We start from the raw sequence: 18,243 nt of genomic DNA on the forward strand, positions 1-18,243 counted from the left end.
AATTTTCAAATAATTAGCTCTTTCCAAGAAGTAACTTGTCTGTCTCCAAAATACAAGGTAAAGCCTTGAAACATAGACATTATTTTGCTTTTTTATAAATTGAACTCCTTGATTACTACCCGTGCAGCAAGCTCAAGGCTCAGGTTTAACAGAGTCCCAAATCACTTGAAGCAATGCAAATGAGGGACAACACACTGAACATACCATTTAATACAGTGGTTCTCAACTGGGGGCAATTTCGCCCCCCAGGGGATATCCGGAAATGTCAAGACATTTTTGGTTTTCGTGACTGGAAGGGGATCAGGGAAGGGGTGCTATTGGCATCGAGTGGGTAGAGGCCAGACAGATGCTGCTAAACAACCCACAATGCCCAGAATAGCCCCCTACAAAAAAGAGTAATCCAGTCCAAAATGTTAACAGTGCCAAGAGTGAGCAACCCTGATGTAATGTATCATCTCTAAACCACTTAAGATATACATCCACCTGTGTTTCCAGATTTTATGGGCACTTGTAGTGAGTTCTTCATTAGACATTTTCAAGCAAAAGCTACAAGACTTTTGCTTGGAATCTCTGTGAGGGAAAGCACTATGTCTGTTTAGTTCATCATGCCTCCCCGGCATTAGACTGTGCCTGGCAACTAGCCAAAGGTCAATACTTCCATATTTGTTGTCTGACTGTTATTGGTAAGGGATGAGATTCACCTTAAGGATCATCCAAATTTAAAATTTTTCCCATCCTAAGATGTTATTTCATATTAAATTTGCTAATTATTATCTCTGGTGAAAATACCAACCAGAAAGCTGTTTTTTAGCCATTATGTACAAATATACATATTGACGGAGTTTGGATGTGTTGTCCCCTCCAAAACTCATGTGGAAATTTGATCTCCAATGTGGCAGTGTTGGAAACTGATTGAGTCATGGGGGCGGATCCCTCATGAATGGATTAATATTCTCCCTGAGGGAGGGGGGAGTAAAGAGTGAGTTCTCGCTCTATTAGTTCCTGCAAGAGCTTGTTGTTTATAGGACCTTGGCACCTCCTCTCTCTCTCTCTCTCTCTCTCTCTCTCTCTCTCTCTCTCTCTCTCGCTTCCTCTCCCCATGTGAACTGCTTGTACCTGCCGGCTGCCTGCCACTTTCCGCCATGAGTAGAAGCAGTCTGAGGCCCATGCCAGATACAGCTGTCCCAGAATCGTAAGCCTAATAAACCTCTCTTCTTTATAAATCACCCAGTCTCAGGTAATTCTGTTATAGCAACACAAAATGGGCTAAAACACATATGTACCAAATTTCATACATACATATTAATACACAAATATAAACAGGTTAAGAATGATTTTGAAAGTTAAATATATATTGATACTTTCAGAGAATAATTAGAGATAAAAACTAAATCCTTATCACGTGTCCTTGGGCCAAAGGAGGAAATCCTCTCTAGTTATGGCTTTGATGAAATAATAATCAGTAGCAGAATGTGCAGCTCTTAGAATCAGCTAATAACTAGGGCTAAAAAGTAAAATAACTTGTAAACGTAGAGAACATTTTAAGACTACCAGTCAAATTTTGTCTTTGTTCAAAAGAATAATTTAGTTTCATCTTCTTTCAGGCTTCATGCACAGAAAATTATAGATAGATGGTAAACTGGATATAGGAAGTAAATATTAACCTTCCACCAGTTCCTATTATTGGAGGCCATTAATTTTCTACCAGAAAAGACAGTAAACTTAAAACAAAAAGTCAAATAAAGTTCTAACTTCCCAGAAGATATCCGGAATGAATAAATAGGTCGATAAATTTTTTAAACAATTTATTTCATGTAATTTTCTAAAACTTTTTTAAAGTCATGTCTAGTTAATAACATCTAAATAGCTATTATTTATGTTGATCCCCAATTAACTTATACCTGGAGAGAAAATTTTTTCATCTTTTTAAAAAATTAAGTACTTTGCATTACAAAAAGTCCCCTAAAAAATAAACTTGTAATTTAAAATTTATTTAATAAAACATCATTGCCATGCTCTTTTAGCTATGATTTTTTTAGGCTAAATAATCCCAAAACATATGGCATAGAAAACTTCTCTATTTGAACATTTACAATAAACAATCTCCAAGAACAATTACTGACCACTGGATAAGAGTGAACCATAATCGTATAAAACCAAAATATTTTACTAAGAAAACATGGAAAAAGAGAAGCATGCCAGGGAGAAAGCTATTTAAATTATAAGTGTGAAATGGCTAATTTACTAGATAAAACATGCTACATTTTCATTTTGAAATGACATGATGTGACTACAATAGTAACTATGCACAGAAAAGTCAAAGAAACGAAGGACTTTTCTGAGGTAGTTACAATGGGTCATACTTACAGCCACAGAAGCCCACTGCCATGCAAAACAGTGACTGGTTGGCATCTGACCATGTGAGCGACAGCAGCCAATAAGAATAGAAAATAAGAAGCAGAAGACAAAGCACCACCAATCAATGTCAAGAGTTGCCATTTATAATACTCTTGCTATACATAAATAACAAATGACTTACACAAACCTATAAGTATCCTATAATTATTTAAATTGATTCCATGTGAGTTTTAAAAGTCCATATTAATAATAATCCATTAGAATACCTACTTTGAAGACAGCCTGCTTTTATTAAGTTTAAACAAACTTCAATATTGGTCATCATTTTTAAATTTTCAAAGTATATTTACTGAAAAATGAAATATTTTTATTTTATCTTAAATTTAAAAATTTAAATTTTATTTCTAATCTCCTATGTGTAATATTCAGCATCCAATGAGCTAAAATGTGCATTGGCAGGAATATTCACTCTAACCCAGGCGTCAGCTTCCCTGACTCATCCCCAAAAGGTGAGTCGCTAATAAAAATATTTTGGTTCATAAGGAAAACTTAAAGGAAAAAGGAACTAAAAAAGGAAAGAAACAGGTAACGTTCATTAAGACTTTAACACCATTTTATGAGAAAATTTCTCTAAGAAAAATAAGTTAACTCATGAGAACAATGGAAAACAAACATTATCAACTACTATTCAACAATATTGCAATATACAACATACTACATTTATAGGAAAGGAAGGACCTATTCGATTCTCTAAAATAAAGCAGTGGGAATGGGATAAAGATATTAAAAACACACGATTTATTTAAAAACCCATGGTGTATCTTACCGGTGCCATTCGAATTGCTGGGTGTGCTCCGCAACCCTGCACTGCTTTATGAAGTGTTTCACCAAACATATTTCGAAGTTCAACTGAGTGACAATATACAGCATCAATCTTAGGCCACCAATCCAATGCAGACTGAAGAAAAAGACCATAAAGAATAAAAAGTAAAAAATTACATAAATCATATGCTCTGGTTATCACTGTAGTCTTAAATTTTATCCTTTTGTCAGAAACTTTCAAAGACCATGCAAACACACACCATGATTTCCAAAGTCGTCAAATGATGTCTTTAATCCAAACATTAACCCATACATATTATATTTTAAAATATAATAATGAGCATGAGACAAATTACCCACTTCATGAGCATGTGCATATGAGACTGTCTTTTCTCACTATAAGCTAGCAAATTTGAAAAAAAAGTCTTTAGAGATCAATTCTGTAGCCAATCTTTTTTCTTTTTCTAAAGTTTAATGTTTTACACAGTTCAGAAACACATGCATATATAGTATATATTTTCCCAGATAAGAATGCTATTATCAAAACTTTAAAAAAGATTAGTGCTTTAACACAACATTGAAAGAATATGTGGTAAATCATTACTTATATGCTTACAAACAACGATAATTACAACATGAAATGAGTAAATGAGACAAAGCTATTAGTAAACCTGTAATCTTAAATTGATATGCAGTGATGGCACAATACATGGAAGACTAATGGTCACCATAAACAAAAACAAACTGATCCTAGCTAAATAGTTTTTAAGAAATTATTTTATGTAAATTTTTTTTCAGTTTAAGCTGTTTATCTTTGATGTCTAGTTTTTAGTGCCTATTTTATTTTAAAATGTACCTTTAACTTTTACTTTAAAATGAATGAATTGATTTATTATAAAAAATGGCAATTATGAAAAATCATCAAATCTATAAAGTTTGTCTATCACTTAATACAAAAATGACTGGATGAATTTTCACTATATATGGAGAGTATGCATGAAATGGAATGTCTTAAGATACATGCTTCCAATTTATAATACTCCTTTTATAAGAAACATTTGTAAAAACAATAATATATTCAAACAGTAAATAAGGGAGATTTAATATCTACATATCTTATTCCCAGATTCCTTCTTATTCAAAACTAAGCTAAAGTCTCAACATTTAATTTCTTTATTCATGATTCTCAGAATATTTTGAGTAGCATCAAGTTATACTACCTTACCCAAAACTGTGGATTACAAACTCTATTGGGTGGTAAAATACAAAACCAATTTACGATACACAATTTGAACACTGAACTCCACTCAGGAAGGGATCCTGATCCCAAAGCTGTGAGGGAAGGAAATACTTTTTGGGGGATAGTATAGCTGTTAATGCTTTTCCCTAAACTCTTACATTATTTAAGCTTGTTCCTACAAATGTTTGATATTTGGTTTGGTTATATAACGGATTCTTCAAACGTTGGCCAATTTGATCATCTGACTTGCCTAAAGCAACCGACGCAATGTGATTTCCATATATTTACTAAATCATACAGCTTGTGATAATCAGCTTAAAGTAACAAAAAGCTGGATAATCACAAGGTGCATGAGTGAAGGGTCTCCTCACCCTACAGATCCCATAAAATTTTGTCAGAAACTGATAAATAAAAGAGATATGCATCCCATATAATATCCTATCCAAATTTCTGTGTCATTTTTGATAGCTGTTTGTAGTGGATTGAATTATGTCCCCCGCAAACTCACTGAAGCTTGAATTGTGTACCCCAAGTTTTATGTGTTAGAAACCTGGCCCTCACTGTGACTGTGAAGAGGGTGGGAAACCCTATTATGGTAATTGAAAGGTGGAGCCTTGAAGAGGTGATTAGATTGTAGGACCACACCATAGTGAATGGATCAATAATGGTGGTCAGTGGCATGGCTCTGAGGGCTTTAAAAGGAGAGTGAAGACTATGCTCTCTCTGCTTCACCATTTTCACAGTGTGATACCCTGCTGTCATTGAAGTCACCACCAAAGAAAGCCTTCACCAGATGTGTTCCCTGGACTTTGGACTTCCCAGTCTCTGAAACTGTAAGCAATCAATTTCATTTTCTTTATAAATTACCCAGTTTAAGGTATTTTATTATAAGCAACAGAAACAGACTAATACACTGTTGAAACTGTATTATAGTACCAGGTGTACTCTATAAAGTAAACATTAGGCTTAAGATTTAGTAATTTTCATAATTTCCATTTTTCATAATACATTAATTCACTCATTTTAAAGTAAAGATACACTTTTAAATAAAACAGGCATTAAAAACTAGACATCACGCAGTTGGTAAAAAAGTTTAGTATTTCGAGCAGTTACTAAATGTGTTCTTCCTGAAGTTAGTCAATTAAAGTAGACTTATTCTTTTTTCCTTGAAAATACTAAGTTTATTGCCAAACAAACAGCAATACTTATATGAGGAAATTGTGGCAATTCCTCCAGAGATTAGATAATTTCCACATGACTTGGAAATAACTCCTTCAACTACAACCACTTAGTATATAGACATCACCTCATTCTCAACCTGTGAACTCTCCTTAAGTAAATTACAAAAAACTGCCATAAGGAAAAAACAGAAATAAAGTACTATTCCAGCTATAACTTATATTAGTGATGGCTAAGATAATTGGCTCATATATGTATACATTGCTTTTTACATGTCCCAATTACATATATAATTTAACCTAAAGGAAGCCTAAAAAGATTAAGTGTATAACTAACATATCTTCTACCCATAATTCATCTCTTATGGCACATTATAATAAAAAAGTGATAGTATAAGTACCAGTTTAGAAACTACTAAAAACTTGCATTATAATGAAATTCACATAGTAAATAGACTTGAAGATTTCCTGAGAATAAACAGTGGAATATTCTAGGTCTAAACACAGTACCTATGAACTGAGAATGAATATGTTTCATAAAACTCCAAACACCATTACTACTTCTACATAAACCCTCAGAAACACATCAGTATAACTTTTGTCTTGTTTGAAAATGTGATAATTGTTAAAAATGTGCAAACTGACTAAATAACCATGGAACAGCAGAATTTATGATGTGTACTGAACCCAAGAATCGTTCAAAAAGAAATCTTACACTACAAATGAATTTAAGATCAGGAATCCAAATATCAAAGAAAATTTTCATGTTATTTCAAGATATAAAATATTTTCGTAATAATTGTCTTCAGTGAGACTCTGTAATAGTCAATTCCGTAAATCTGCATACTTAGTTTATAAATAGTCCTTTTCAGTCAGCGAGTATTTCAGATTCAATATTTATTAGCCTCAAATCAAAAGGGGAAAAACACTAAAAAGAAACAATTTACCAAACAATATCTAAGGTATAACTTTGAAAGATACTTTGGGCTAATATTTATGTTCCTTTTCAAGCTATTTTATTGAGGGGTTACTGAGGCTTAGTATTTAAAATTTAGTCAATATAGTATTTTTCTTTATAAAAACAGATTTTCATATTGACTTGACCTCTGATACAGACACACTTCACCTTCACACATGCAGTACTCATTAAGTGTAGGAGGATGCACAACCACTTTCACCAAGTACACTGAGGCATGCATGAAGTACCACTCCAGGCATGCTTGAACTCAGAAAGAAGCAGCTCAGCCACTTACAGCAGTGCCAAGTCCATGCTTGAAAGTGCTCTATATATTCAATTGTAGACAAAAATATTTCACAATTAAAGTAACTAGCCACAATATCAAAAAAGTATATACTTGGTATTTCTGAATTACACATAAACTGGGGGGTGGGGGGGGGACATCCTTTTATTGTTGTTAATGGCCTCGAAAGTAAACCTTGAGGGTATAACGTCCTGGCTCATTACACTGGCAAAAGTACAATTTTTTTTTTTTAAGTTTTTAATATAAACACACCTTATCTACAATCAGATTTACTAAACTTTCCTTTTTGGAACAAAGGTTATTCAATGTTACTGCTACCTATAGTTTCTAACTACCTATAGTTTAACTCACTGATACTTGACTGAGGGAGGTATTGCTCCCGCAAGCATTTTTAGTTGTTCATTATGACTGGAGGGTGGAGGGGTGGAGCAGAACTGGCATTTAATAAAATGAGGACCAGAGATGATAAATGTCCTTCAGTACACAAAGCAGTCTTGCACAACAACAAACTGTCCTCCCAAAATACTACTAACACCCCATTGAAAAAAACTGAATTAGTCACTAAATAGCTTTAGCAATAGTTATTTTTCCCCTGAGGGAATGAGTAAAAGAAAATGTGGTCAGCATTTACCTCTGAGGCAAATGGGGGGCTGAGAGGTATTTTTAACTCACTGGAGACAGTCTTAAAATGGAATTTGATTATAAACAAGGCAGATACACTAGATATCCATAATTGAAAGTCCTTTTTAAGGGAAGAAAACAGGAAAAAGTTGACCGATTTACCCATAAGTGTGAATATCTACCAATGGATAAAAGTGAAACTATGGAAAAAAAACACCTGAGAACGTTCAATATACAACTGTCTGTAATTAGAAGAAAAGAATTTTAGAAATCCACAATCCAAATCTGGTAAGGTTTTGCTGTCTTTCTACCTAATGAACACACATTGGAGTATAAGGTTTCACAACAAGTACCTTTTAATGAGTTCACTTACTCTGTCTAATACGCTTTTGTATCTTGTGAATATCTCTTTTTAAGTATTAATATTTCATTTTGTTTGAAGACTAAAAAGTACAATTAAACACAGTTTCACCATTCTGTAAATGTGCTATATTGGTCTACAACATAAATACTATTACTTTTACTTTTACATTAATACTATTACTTTTACTATGGTGATGAGTCAGAATGTATCAAATGCTGGCAAAGAGCTAGAGTATTCAAATAATATATGAAGCGCTTTGGAATGAAAATGTTAAATTATACTTTCAGTCACATTTTTCTCAAGAGCTTTTGATCTAAATAAAATGTTTTAGGTTTATGCTTTCCAAGAGATCTTATTAACTACATTTTCCTCAATAAGGGTCCTCAAGGCCAAGATCAAATATGAAAAATACAATTGTATGTCAATTCCTAGATATAAACACTGCAGAGAAATCCTCCTGTACCATATATCTAAGTTCAAAACCTTTTTCAAAACGAAGAGCATCTTCCTTAAAAAGAAAAAAAAAGAAATACACATAAAAAGAAAAAAAATCTTTTTTAGTATTCTAGCAATACCTTTTGAACTTACATTGGTGATGATTCGATGGAGTGAATTTACCAGCACATAATGAAATGTAGAAGGTGAATTCTGAGCCAGGCAGATCTACAGAGGGAAGAAAAAATAGTAGATTACTTCTATGAGAAAAATATTCAGTAACACGAATGAAGACCAAAGGAATAGCAAAAGGAAAGTTTTAAAAAATAGAATAAAATTTTTAAATCTTGAAATTAACATCAATATGTAATATTGAGAAATACTAATAAAGATATACCTATTCATCTTTCTAGTCTTTTCACATTTATAAAGGATAACAGCATTAATACACGTAGTTGGATAAAAACCAATGCTCTCACCTTAAAGTGTTGGTTGTTGTGAGGGCTTATACGAAAGCAAGAAACAAGGCAGTCAATCATTAGATCCACATCTGCAGGTTGACTGCCTCTCGAAAATGGTTTACTTGGATTAAAAAGCAGATTCTATAAAAATCATAATAGAAAACAAAAGCCTTTAAATAGTCATGCAGTATTTTTTTTTTTACTAGTATCTGATAACATCAACACATTATCCATACATGACGGCAATAACATTCAGTTTCCAGAAAAAGCACACAGCACTAATATTGTGGTTCATCAATCTGACACAATTCTTACTATACCACAGATGGTTCCTTTTAGGCCCTAATTTCTACATTATTTTAAACCCAAGTCTGTATATTTATGCTAATTTAAGAAAACTGGTTAATTCTGTGTTTTCTTCATATTCTTAGTCTATTTTGTCTGATAAATGTACTAACCACAAAAGCAGGTCTTATGAACTTATTATCAAAGATGACTCAGAACTTTAGTGTTAGCAACGATCTTTGACATAAACATTTACTAAAAGTTTATTTTTCATTTAGTTTTCTTAAAGTTTGTAGTAGAGAAAGAATAAGCATGTTACCTTAAGATCAACCACCATGGACTGAACTAGTAGGAAAATGACAGAGTTATCTTCCCAATTGATGTAAGTACTTGCTTTACACAGTTTGACACAGGCAATTGCAGCACTTTCTGTCAGCTGCCTGCTTCCTCCATGGCCAGCAAGTGCTTTTCGTAGACTGTCCAGAAACAACTTCTATGGAATTGAAATATGGCGATAAGAAAATACATGATGTTTCTTCTATTTCATATTTATCTAAGTAACAAAGCAAATAATAGATTGCCTCTAAAAAAAATCACACTATAAAGAATGTATATTGGTGGTTTCCAATTTCACTAAAGTAGTTGTCATCATTTAAACATTTCTCAAATTGAAAAAACACAACAAAACAGAATCCACTCTTCACTTTCTTTGTTGAATTATTAAAGGAACATAAGAAACAGTCCTTCCCAAACAAGGCAGTTGATTTCTCAACACTGAATTCAGCTGATCATATCCTCTTTTTGACATTATCTTTAATTATACTGTCTTGGCTATGGTCTGTGTCAAATTGTTCCATTCTTTTCTCACACTCCAGTCTATACTCAACCTTTAGCCTTGTAAGTAAGAATATACCCAAAGCTGTTCTGTTGCTTTAAATTCTGTTTCAAAAGAAAATCACTCACTCCTGAGATCTCAACAGCTCACTAACAAACTTTTTCCTTTGGCTATCCTCCTGATTGAAAATCTCATATCTCTACCTACGTGTATTCTCAAATATTACATTCTCAAATGTCAAAAGCTAACCTCACCCAACACCAGTAGAATACACATTCTTCTCAAGTGCACATAAGTCTTTATACGTTTAAAGAGACTGAAATAATACAAAGTATCTTTTATGATCATAATGGAATAAAACTAGAAACCAGCAGCAGATGGAAAAGTAGAAAATTCACAATATGTGAAAACCAAATAATACAACCTTAACTAAAGAATCAAAGAAAAAAATCACAAAGGAAATTAGAAAAACATCTTGAGACAAATAAAAACCCATCACACCAAAACTTATGGGATGCAGCAAAATCAGTGCTAAGAGGCAAATTTATAGCTGTAAACACAAATAAAAAATAAAAAAGCTCTCAAATCAATAACCTAACTGTACACCTTAAAAAACCAAAAAATGAAGAGCAAATTAAACACAAAGCTAGCAGAAGGAAGTAAATAATAAAGAGTACAATAGAGATAAATTTCAAAAAGAAGAGAAAAACAGTAGAGAAATCAACAAAACCAAAAGCTAATTCTTTTTTAAAGGTCAAAACTGACAAAACTTTAACTAGATTAAGAAAAAGAGAGAAGACTCGAATTACTAACATCAGAAATGAAAGTGGTGACATTACTATGTATTACAAAAATAAAAAGAATTATACAGTACTATGAAAAATTGCATATCAGCAAAATGGTAACCTAAACAAAATGGACAAATTCTTATAAACACACAATCTATCAAAACTGACTCATATACAAACAGAAAATCTGAATAGAAATATAACTAGTAAGAAGATTAAATCAGTAATGAGAGGTTTTTACCTCTCAACAAAGAAAAGTCCAGGATCAGATGGCTTCACTGGTGAATTCTACCAAGTATTTAAAGAATTACTACCATTAATCCTTCTAAAACACCTCCAGGAAATTAAAGAGGAAGGAATGCTTCCTAATTCATTTTAAGAGGCCAGAATTACCTTGACATCAAAGCCAAAGACACTACAAGAAAACTATTAACCAATATCCCTGAAGAATACTGATTTAAAAAATCCTCAGAAAAAAAATAGCAAACCAAATTCAGCAGCATATTAAAAGACTTATATACCATGACCAAGTGAGACTTATTCCTGGAGCAAAAGGATGGTTCAACAATGAAAATCCATGTAACACATCACATTAATAGAATAAATGAAAAATCGCACATGATTATCTCAATTGATACAGAAAGAGGATTTGACAAAATTCAATATCCTTTCATGATAAAAGCACTCAAGCTAGAAATAGAAGGAAATTTCCTCAACATTATAAAGGCCAAATATTAAAAACCAAGAGCTAACAACATAGTGGTGAAAGTCTGGAAACTTTTCCCCTAAGATCATGAACAAGATAAGGATGCCCTCTTTTGTCAGTTCTATCCAACATAGTACTGGAAGTTCTAGATGGAACAATTAAACAAATTAAAAAAAAAAAAGAAAAAAAAAAGAAGTCATACAAGTTGGAAAAGAAGAAGTAAAACTATCTTTGTTCCCAGATGACATGATCATATATGTAGAAATCCCTACAGATTACACATGCGCTTGCTCTCTCACTCTTTCTCTCTCTCTCTTAGACCTAATAAATTCAGCAAAATTGTAGAATACAAAATCAATCAACACACAAAATTAAATTGGATTTCTATACAATAGCAGTGAACAATCTGAAAAGGAAATTAAGAAAACAATCCCACTTATGATAGCATCAAAAAGAAAAAAATATTTAGGAATTAATGTAATCAATGAGGTGGAATACTTATACAATGAAAACAACCAAATATTACTGAAAGAAATAAAAGAAAACATAAATAAATGCAAAGACATCACATGTTCATGGATTGGAAGACTGAACATTGTTAAGACAACAATACTACTTGAAGCACTCTAGAGATTCAATGCAATCCCTATCAAAATCCTAACAGGAATCTTTCAGAAATAGAAAACCCATCCTAAAATTTATATGGAATCTCAAGGGCCCCTGAATAGCCAAAACAATCATGAAAAAAAAGAACAAAGTTAGAGGACTCACACTTTTTGATTTTAAAATTTACTTCAAAGCTACAGTAATCAAAACAATGTGGTACTGGCATAATGACAGACATAAAGACCAATGGAATAGAGATCCTAGAAAGAAACACTAGCACACATGGTAAAACAATTTTTGTCAAGGGTGCTAAGACCATTCAATGGAGAAAGGACAATCTTTTCAACAAATTGTGCTAGGAAAACTGGATATCCACATGCAAAAGAATGAAGTTGGACCCTTCCCTTGCACCATATACAAAAATTAACTCCAGATGGATCAAAGAACCTAAACTTAACAGCTAAACCTATAAAATTCCTGAAAGAAAACAGGTAGAAATCTTTACATTTGGCAATGACTTCTTGGATGTGATACCAAAAAAGCACGAGTAACAAGAGAAAAAATAGATAAACTGGATTGCATCAAAATTGAAAACTTTTGTGTACCAAAGAACACTATCAAGAAGATGAAACAACAGTCCACACAATGGGAGAAAATATTTGCAAATCATATACCCGATAAGAGATTAATTTCCATGATATATAAAGAATTCAAACAACTCAACAAAAGAACAACCAATACAAAAATGGGCAAAAGACTTTAATAAATTTCTCCAAAGATATAAAAATGGACAATAAGCTTTTCAGATGCTCAACATTATTAGTCTTTAGGGAGATCAAAACCACAATGGGATACTACCTCATATCCATTAGGATGGCTGCTATCAAAAAAATGGAAAATAAGCAGTGTTTGGTGAGGATGTGGAGAAACTGGAACCCCCACGCACTGCTACTGGAAATTTAAAACAGTGCAGAAAACAGTCTGGTGGTTCCTCAAAAAGTTAAACATAAAATTAGCATATGATCTACCAGTTCCACTTCTAGATATATACCCAAAAGAACTGAAAGCAGGGACTCAAACAGATATTTGTACAATGTTCATGGCAGCAATAACTAACAGACAAAAGGTGGAAATGACCTAAATGTCCATCAACAGATGAATAAATAAAATGTGGTATGTATATATACATACAATGGGATATTATTCAGCCATAATAAGGAATTAAATTCTGACACATGCTATAACATGGATGAACCTTGTAAACATTATGTTAAATGAAATAAGTCAGACACATATTGTATAATTCCACTTGTATAAGGTAACTAGAACAGGCAAATTTACAGACAGAAAGTAAACTAGAGGTTACCAGTGGATAGAGGAAGGAGAGATGAGGAGTTATTGTTTCATGGGTACAAAGTTTCTATTTGAGATGATAAAAATGTTCTGGTAATGGTTGCAAAACACTGTGAATGTGCTTAAGGCCACTGAATTGTACACTTAAAAATGGTTAAAGGGGTACATGTTGTGTTATATATATTTTACCACAACATTAAATAAAATTTTTTTTAAAAAGGGCTAAACTCATATTTCCTCTGAACCAACTCCCACTTGAGACTTCCCTTTCATCAGCCAAAAACACCATTTTACATATCTCACCTCTAACCTTAAACTTCGGACCTTTCCTCTTCCTTTTGCAAAAAATGTCATCAAGATTACTCACACCTGCTTCTTCGTCTTCATTTCTTACCACTCCCTGCATAAATCTTCCTTTCTCTAGCTAACTTCTCTGAACATCCATGTCCTTGATTACCCTGGCTTGAACAACTCTCTTATCTAAATCCTGTTCTTATTTTAAGCTCAACTAAAGTTTTACACCTCTTCCATAAAACTTTCCCCACTACCCAAACTTCATCCGAATTGTTATAGCACGTATAGCATGTATTATTCTCCCAGAAAACCTGTCCTCTTGGCATATAACTTTTTGTTTGTTTGTTTGGTTGGTTGGTTGGTTGGTTGTGGGGGGGGGTTGTTTTTTGTTTTATTTTTATTGAATCAAAATTGATTATACATATTTTGAGGGTTCAACATTGATATATGTTGATCAAATCAATATTACTAGCACATATATTGTTACAAATCGTAATTACTCTTTATGCCTCTTGTCCAAAAATTTTTTTATTGGAACATATCAATTGTACATGTTTAGGGGGTACAGAGTTATATCTCAATACATGTATACAATGTGTGATGATCCACTCAGGACAATCAGCATAGTCACTGCTAAACCCAATCATTTCCTTGTGATGTGCACATTTGATCTCCTTTCTTCTAGTCGTTTGGTAACATGCAGTAAATCATTGTTAATTATAGACTCCTGGGTTGACTGTATACCAATAGGACTTATTTTCCTATCTAGCTGTAATTTTGTGTCCATTAACCAGCCTCTCATCATCGCCCCTTCTCCCTCCTGCCTCTAATAACCACAGTTCTTCCCTCTCCAATTAACAGTTCAAGTTATTACCATTGTTAATTTTGTTTTTTATTTTTTTATTTTTAGCTCCCACATATGAGTGAGAACATGCAGTATTTCTCTTTATGTACCTGGCTTATTTCACTTAACATAATTTTCTCCGAGTTCACCCATGTTGCTGAAAATGGCAGAATTTCATTCTTTTTTATGGCTAAGTAGTATTCCATTCTGTGTACGTACCACATTTTCTTTTGGGGGGCAGGGAGGGAGGCAGCTCAACATTACAGGGGTACCACATTTTTTTCATCCAATCATCTGTCAATGGACATTTAGGTTGGTTCCATATCTTGGCTATTGTAAATATAGCTGAGATAAACATAGGAGTGTATGTATCCCTTCAACATGACGACTTCCATTCCTTTGGGTATCTACCCAGTAGTGGGATTGCTGGGTTATATGGTAGTTCTATCTGTAGTTGTCTGAGAAACTTTCATATTGTTTTCCAAAAGGCTGTAATAATTTACCTTTGAAGTTGTTTTTTCTCCTAATCGGCCTACAAATTAAACTTTTAAAATACACTGTTATTGATTTGCATATGTTTACTTATAATATTTCTATATTCTCTTTTCTTAACAAAACTATTTTATATTTTATAAATATTTTATAATTTATATATTATTATATATAATTCTGTGCTGAGAAAATTGAAAAATATCTCCTAGCAAGAATAATTTATCAAAAGTGACTTTAATAGAGTCGGAAATTCTTCAGGAAATTAAAGACAGAACTATAATATGATCCAACAATTCCACTTCTGGGTATATATCTAAAAGAACTAAAAGCAGGGTCTCAAAGTTATTTCTACAACCATGTTCATAGTAGCATTATTCACAACAGCCAAAAGGTAGAAGCAACTCAAATGTTCACTGGCAGATAAATGTGGATAAATAAAATGCTGGTATATACATATAATGGAATATTATTCAGCCTTATAAAGGAAGGAAAGCCTGATATCCTACAACATAAATGATCCTTGAGGACATTACGCTAAGTGAAATAAGCCAGTCACAAAAAAACAAATACTGTATGATTCTACTTATATAAGGTACCTAAAATAGTCAAATTCATAGAGACAGAAAGTACAAGGGTGGTTGCCAGAGGTTGGGGGTAGGGTAGAATGGAGAGTTGTTTGATAGGTATAGAGTTTCAGTTTTGCAAGATGAAAAAGTTTTAGAGATTGTTATGAATTATAGTTAACATTACTACACTGTACATTTAAACATGGTTAAGACAGTAAATTTTACAATATATGTATTCTACTACAACCAAAAATTTTAAAAAGAGACAGAAAAACTACATAGATTGATAAGCATGAGAGCTCAAAAATGGTGAACAGTGAGTTATTTTTAAATAGACAACAGGTACATAGGCTAGATCTAGAAATATTCATAAGTAACGGGTAGTAATATCTTACTCAGGAGGAAAAGTATGAAACAGAAGGTCAGAAGTGAACAGGAGGCCTACCTTTCCACTAAATAAATAAATTTCCAGTATGTCAATTTATTAATTTACTTTAAAATTAATCATAATAAGCAAAAGTCAAAGGAAATTTAAGAGCTCCAAACCCTGATAATTTTTCAATTGATTTCTATCTAATCAGATCACTTCTATTATTTAAATTATTCCAGGCCATAGAAAAATCTGATAGCTCCCAAATTCATATTATTAACTTAGCACAAATAAAAGTGTTAGAATAACTAGTAACTTTCAACAGTGATAATGCATATTATGTTAAACACATTTTCTCAGAATCAGAAAGCAGAAGCACTAGAAGGAAATGTTTTGTTAAGTGGCTACCCAAATAGCCGACCAAATTTGCTCCACACATACAAGAATGAACATAATTAAAGTACAAATTTCTAAATATATCCTGGGTCTGAATTTAAAGTAATAGCTTAAATAACATAGAAACTGGGCCGGCCTGTGGCTCACTCGGGAGAGTGCGGTGCTGATAACACCAAGGTCCCGGGTTCGGATCCCATATACAAATGGCCGGTTCGCTCACTGGCTGAGTGTGGTGCTGACAACACCAAGTCAAGGGTTAAGATCCCCTTACCGGTCATCTTTAAAAAAAAAAAATAATAATAAATAAATAAATAAATAAATAACATAGAAATTATCTGATTGGATATAACTCAGTTCTAAAACCATCAAATTTCCGGGCCAGCCCATGGCTCACTCGGGAGAGTGCGGTGCTGATAACACCAAGGCCACGGGTTTGGATCCTATATAGGGATGGCCGGTTCGCTCACTGGCTGAGCGTAGTGTTGACAACACCAAGCCAAGGGTTAAGATCCCCTTACCAGTCATCTTTTTAAAAAAAAAAAAGTTCAGAGCGCTTTAAGTTTTTTTTTCCTTTTGTTTATTATTACTAATTTTTTTAAGAAAAGTAACTTAAATGCTTGACAATAAGGGATTAAAAATATGGTACTGAATTTGGGAAACACTATACTGCTGTTAAAGACAATGATCAAGAATAACAACGGTTCTCATACTTTAGTGTGAATTACAATCACTTGGAGGACTTGCTATAAACAGATTGCTAGCTCTGCACCATCCCTGGGGCTTCTAATTCAGCAGGCCCAGAGTAGGCACCTAAGAATTTGCATCTCTACCAAGTTTTCAGGTAATGATGACATTGCTGGTCTGAAGACCCCACTTTCGAGAAACACTGAACTAGATATCTACCTATCTGCCTCCCTCTCTCTTATAAAAATATAAAAGCTAAACTAGAAGAATACATCTAACCCTTGACAGTGGCTGTCCCTGGGAAAGAAGAAAGATAGTGAAATCAAAGGGTCTTTGAGCTTTACCTGTAACTAAAAGAATTCATGCAAATATTACTTGTTCAATTTTTAAAACCATAATATAAACAGAAAAAAAGTTGAGCAATATATCAAAATATTAACAGGAGTATGGGTGGTTGTTATATACTTTATACATTTCAAATATTTCTGTTAAAAAGGATACTATAGTCAAAAGAAACAATTAAGTGGAAAAATATTTACAACAGACTAAAATAAAGGATTACTGCTGCTAATATACAGAAAGTTACACAAATTAATCAGAGACTGGCACGCAAAATAGTAGAAAAGTAGGTAAAGGAAATCAACAGACACTTTATGCAGAAGAAAATATGGAAATAGCTAAGAAATGTATGAAATGATCCTGAACCGCACTAATCATAAGGAAAATAAAAATTAAAATGAGATAGTCTTTCTTTTTTGAAATATTCATTTTGGAACTTTAATTATTGCTATAAACTGGAAAATTAATGTTTGAGTCATCAATACTTTTTCTTTCTCTTACATCATTTATTAAATATGGATTTTAATTAGCTTTATTAAGATATAATCAACATATAATGAGCATCAGTTATTTTAACTGTACAATTCAATTAACTGTGAAAAAGGAGAACAGTCACGTAGCCACAATCAAAATCATGACATAGAACATTTCCATCATCACAAGAAGTTCCCTAAATACCACTTTCCGATCAATTTCTTCCCCAATTCCCACCCCTGGCATCCACTGATATGCTGTTTATAAGTTTTATCTTCTCTAGAAATTGTTTTAAAAGAAATCTTATGGTATGTTATCTCTTGAACCTGGCTTCTTTCACTGAGCATATTTTTGGGATTCATCCATGTTGTTGAGTTAGTAATTAGTTCCTTTTTATTAATGAATAGTTTTCCACTGTCTCAAGGTACCACAGTTGGTTATACATTCACCAGTTGATGGACATTTGGGCT

At 32.9% G+C, this 18,243-nt stretch overlaps 1 protein-coding gene across 6 annotated transcripts in view; it reads right to left on the reverse strand.

The window, feature by feature from the left end:
- The window catches only part of NF1 (neurofibromin 1), a 228,507-nt gene that overhangs the window by 147,935 nt on the left and 62,329 nt on the right, over positions 1 to 18,243 (reverse strand). For 2 of the 6 annotated variants that reach the window (XM_063109112.1, XM_063109108.1), the window contains exons 9-14: positions 9,346 to 9,519; positions 8,760 to 8,882; positions 8,434 to 8,508; positions 6,852 to 6,881; positions 3,185 to 3,316; positions 2,368 to 2,412 (exon numbers count right to left, since the gene is read on the reverse strand). In XM_063109112.1, coding sequence (XP_062965182.1) covers positions 2,368 to 2,412; positions 3,185 to 3,316; positions 6,852 to 6,881; positions 8,434 to 8,508; positions 8,760 to 8,882; positions 9,346 to 9,519 — 579 coding nt within the window. The remainder of the gene's footprint in view (positions 1 to 2,367; positions 2,413 to 3,184; positions 3,317 to 6,851; positions 6,882 to 8,433; positions 8,509 to 8,759; positions 8,883 to 9,345; positions 9,520 to 18,243) is intronic. The other 4 variants (XM_063109114.1, XM_063109113.1, XM_063109109.1 and 1 more) reach the window with 3 other exon arrangements.

The sequence above is a fragment of the Cynocephalus volans genome, chromosome 10 (assembly GCF_027409185.1).
Source record: "Cynocephalus volans isolate mCynVol1 chromosome 10, mCynVol1.pri, whole genome shotgun sequence".
Classification (NCBI taxonomy): domain Eukaryota; kingdom Metazoa; phylum Chordata; class Mammalia; order Dermoptera; family Cynocephalidae; genus Cynocephalus; species Cynocephalus volans.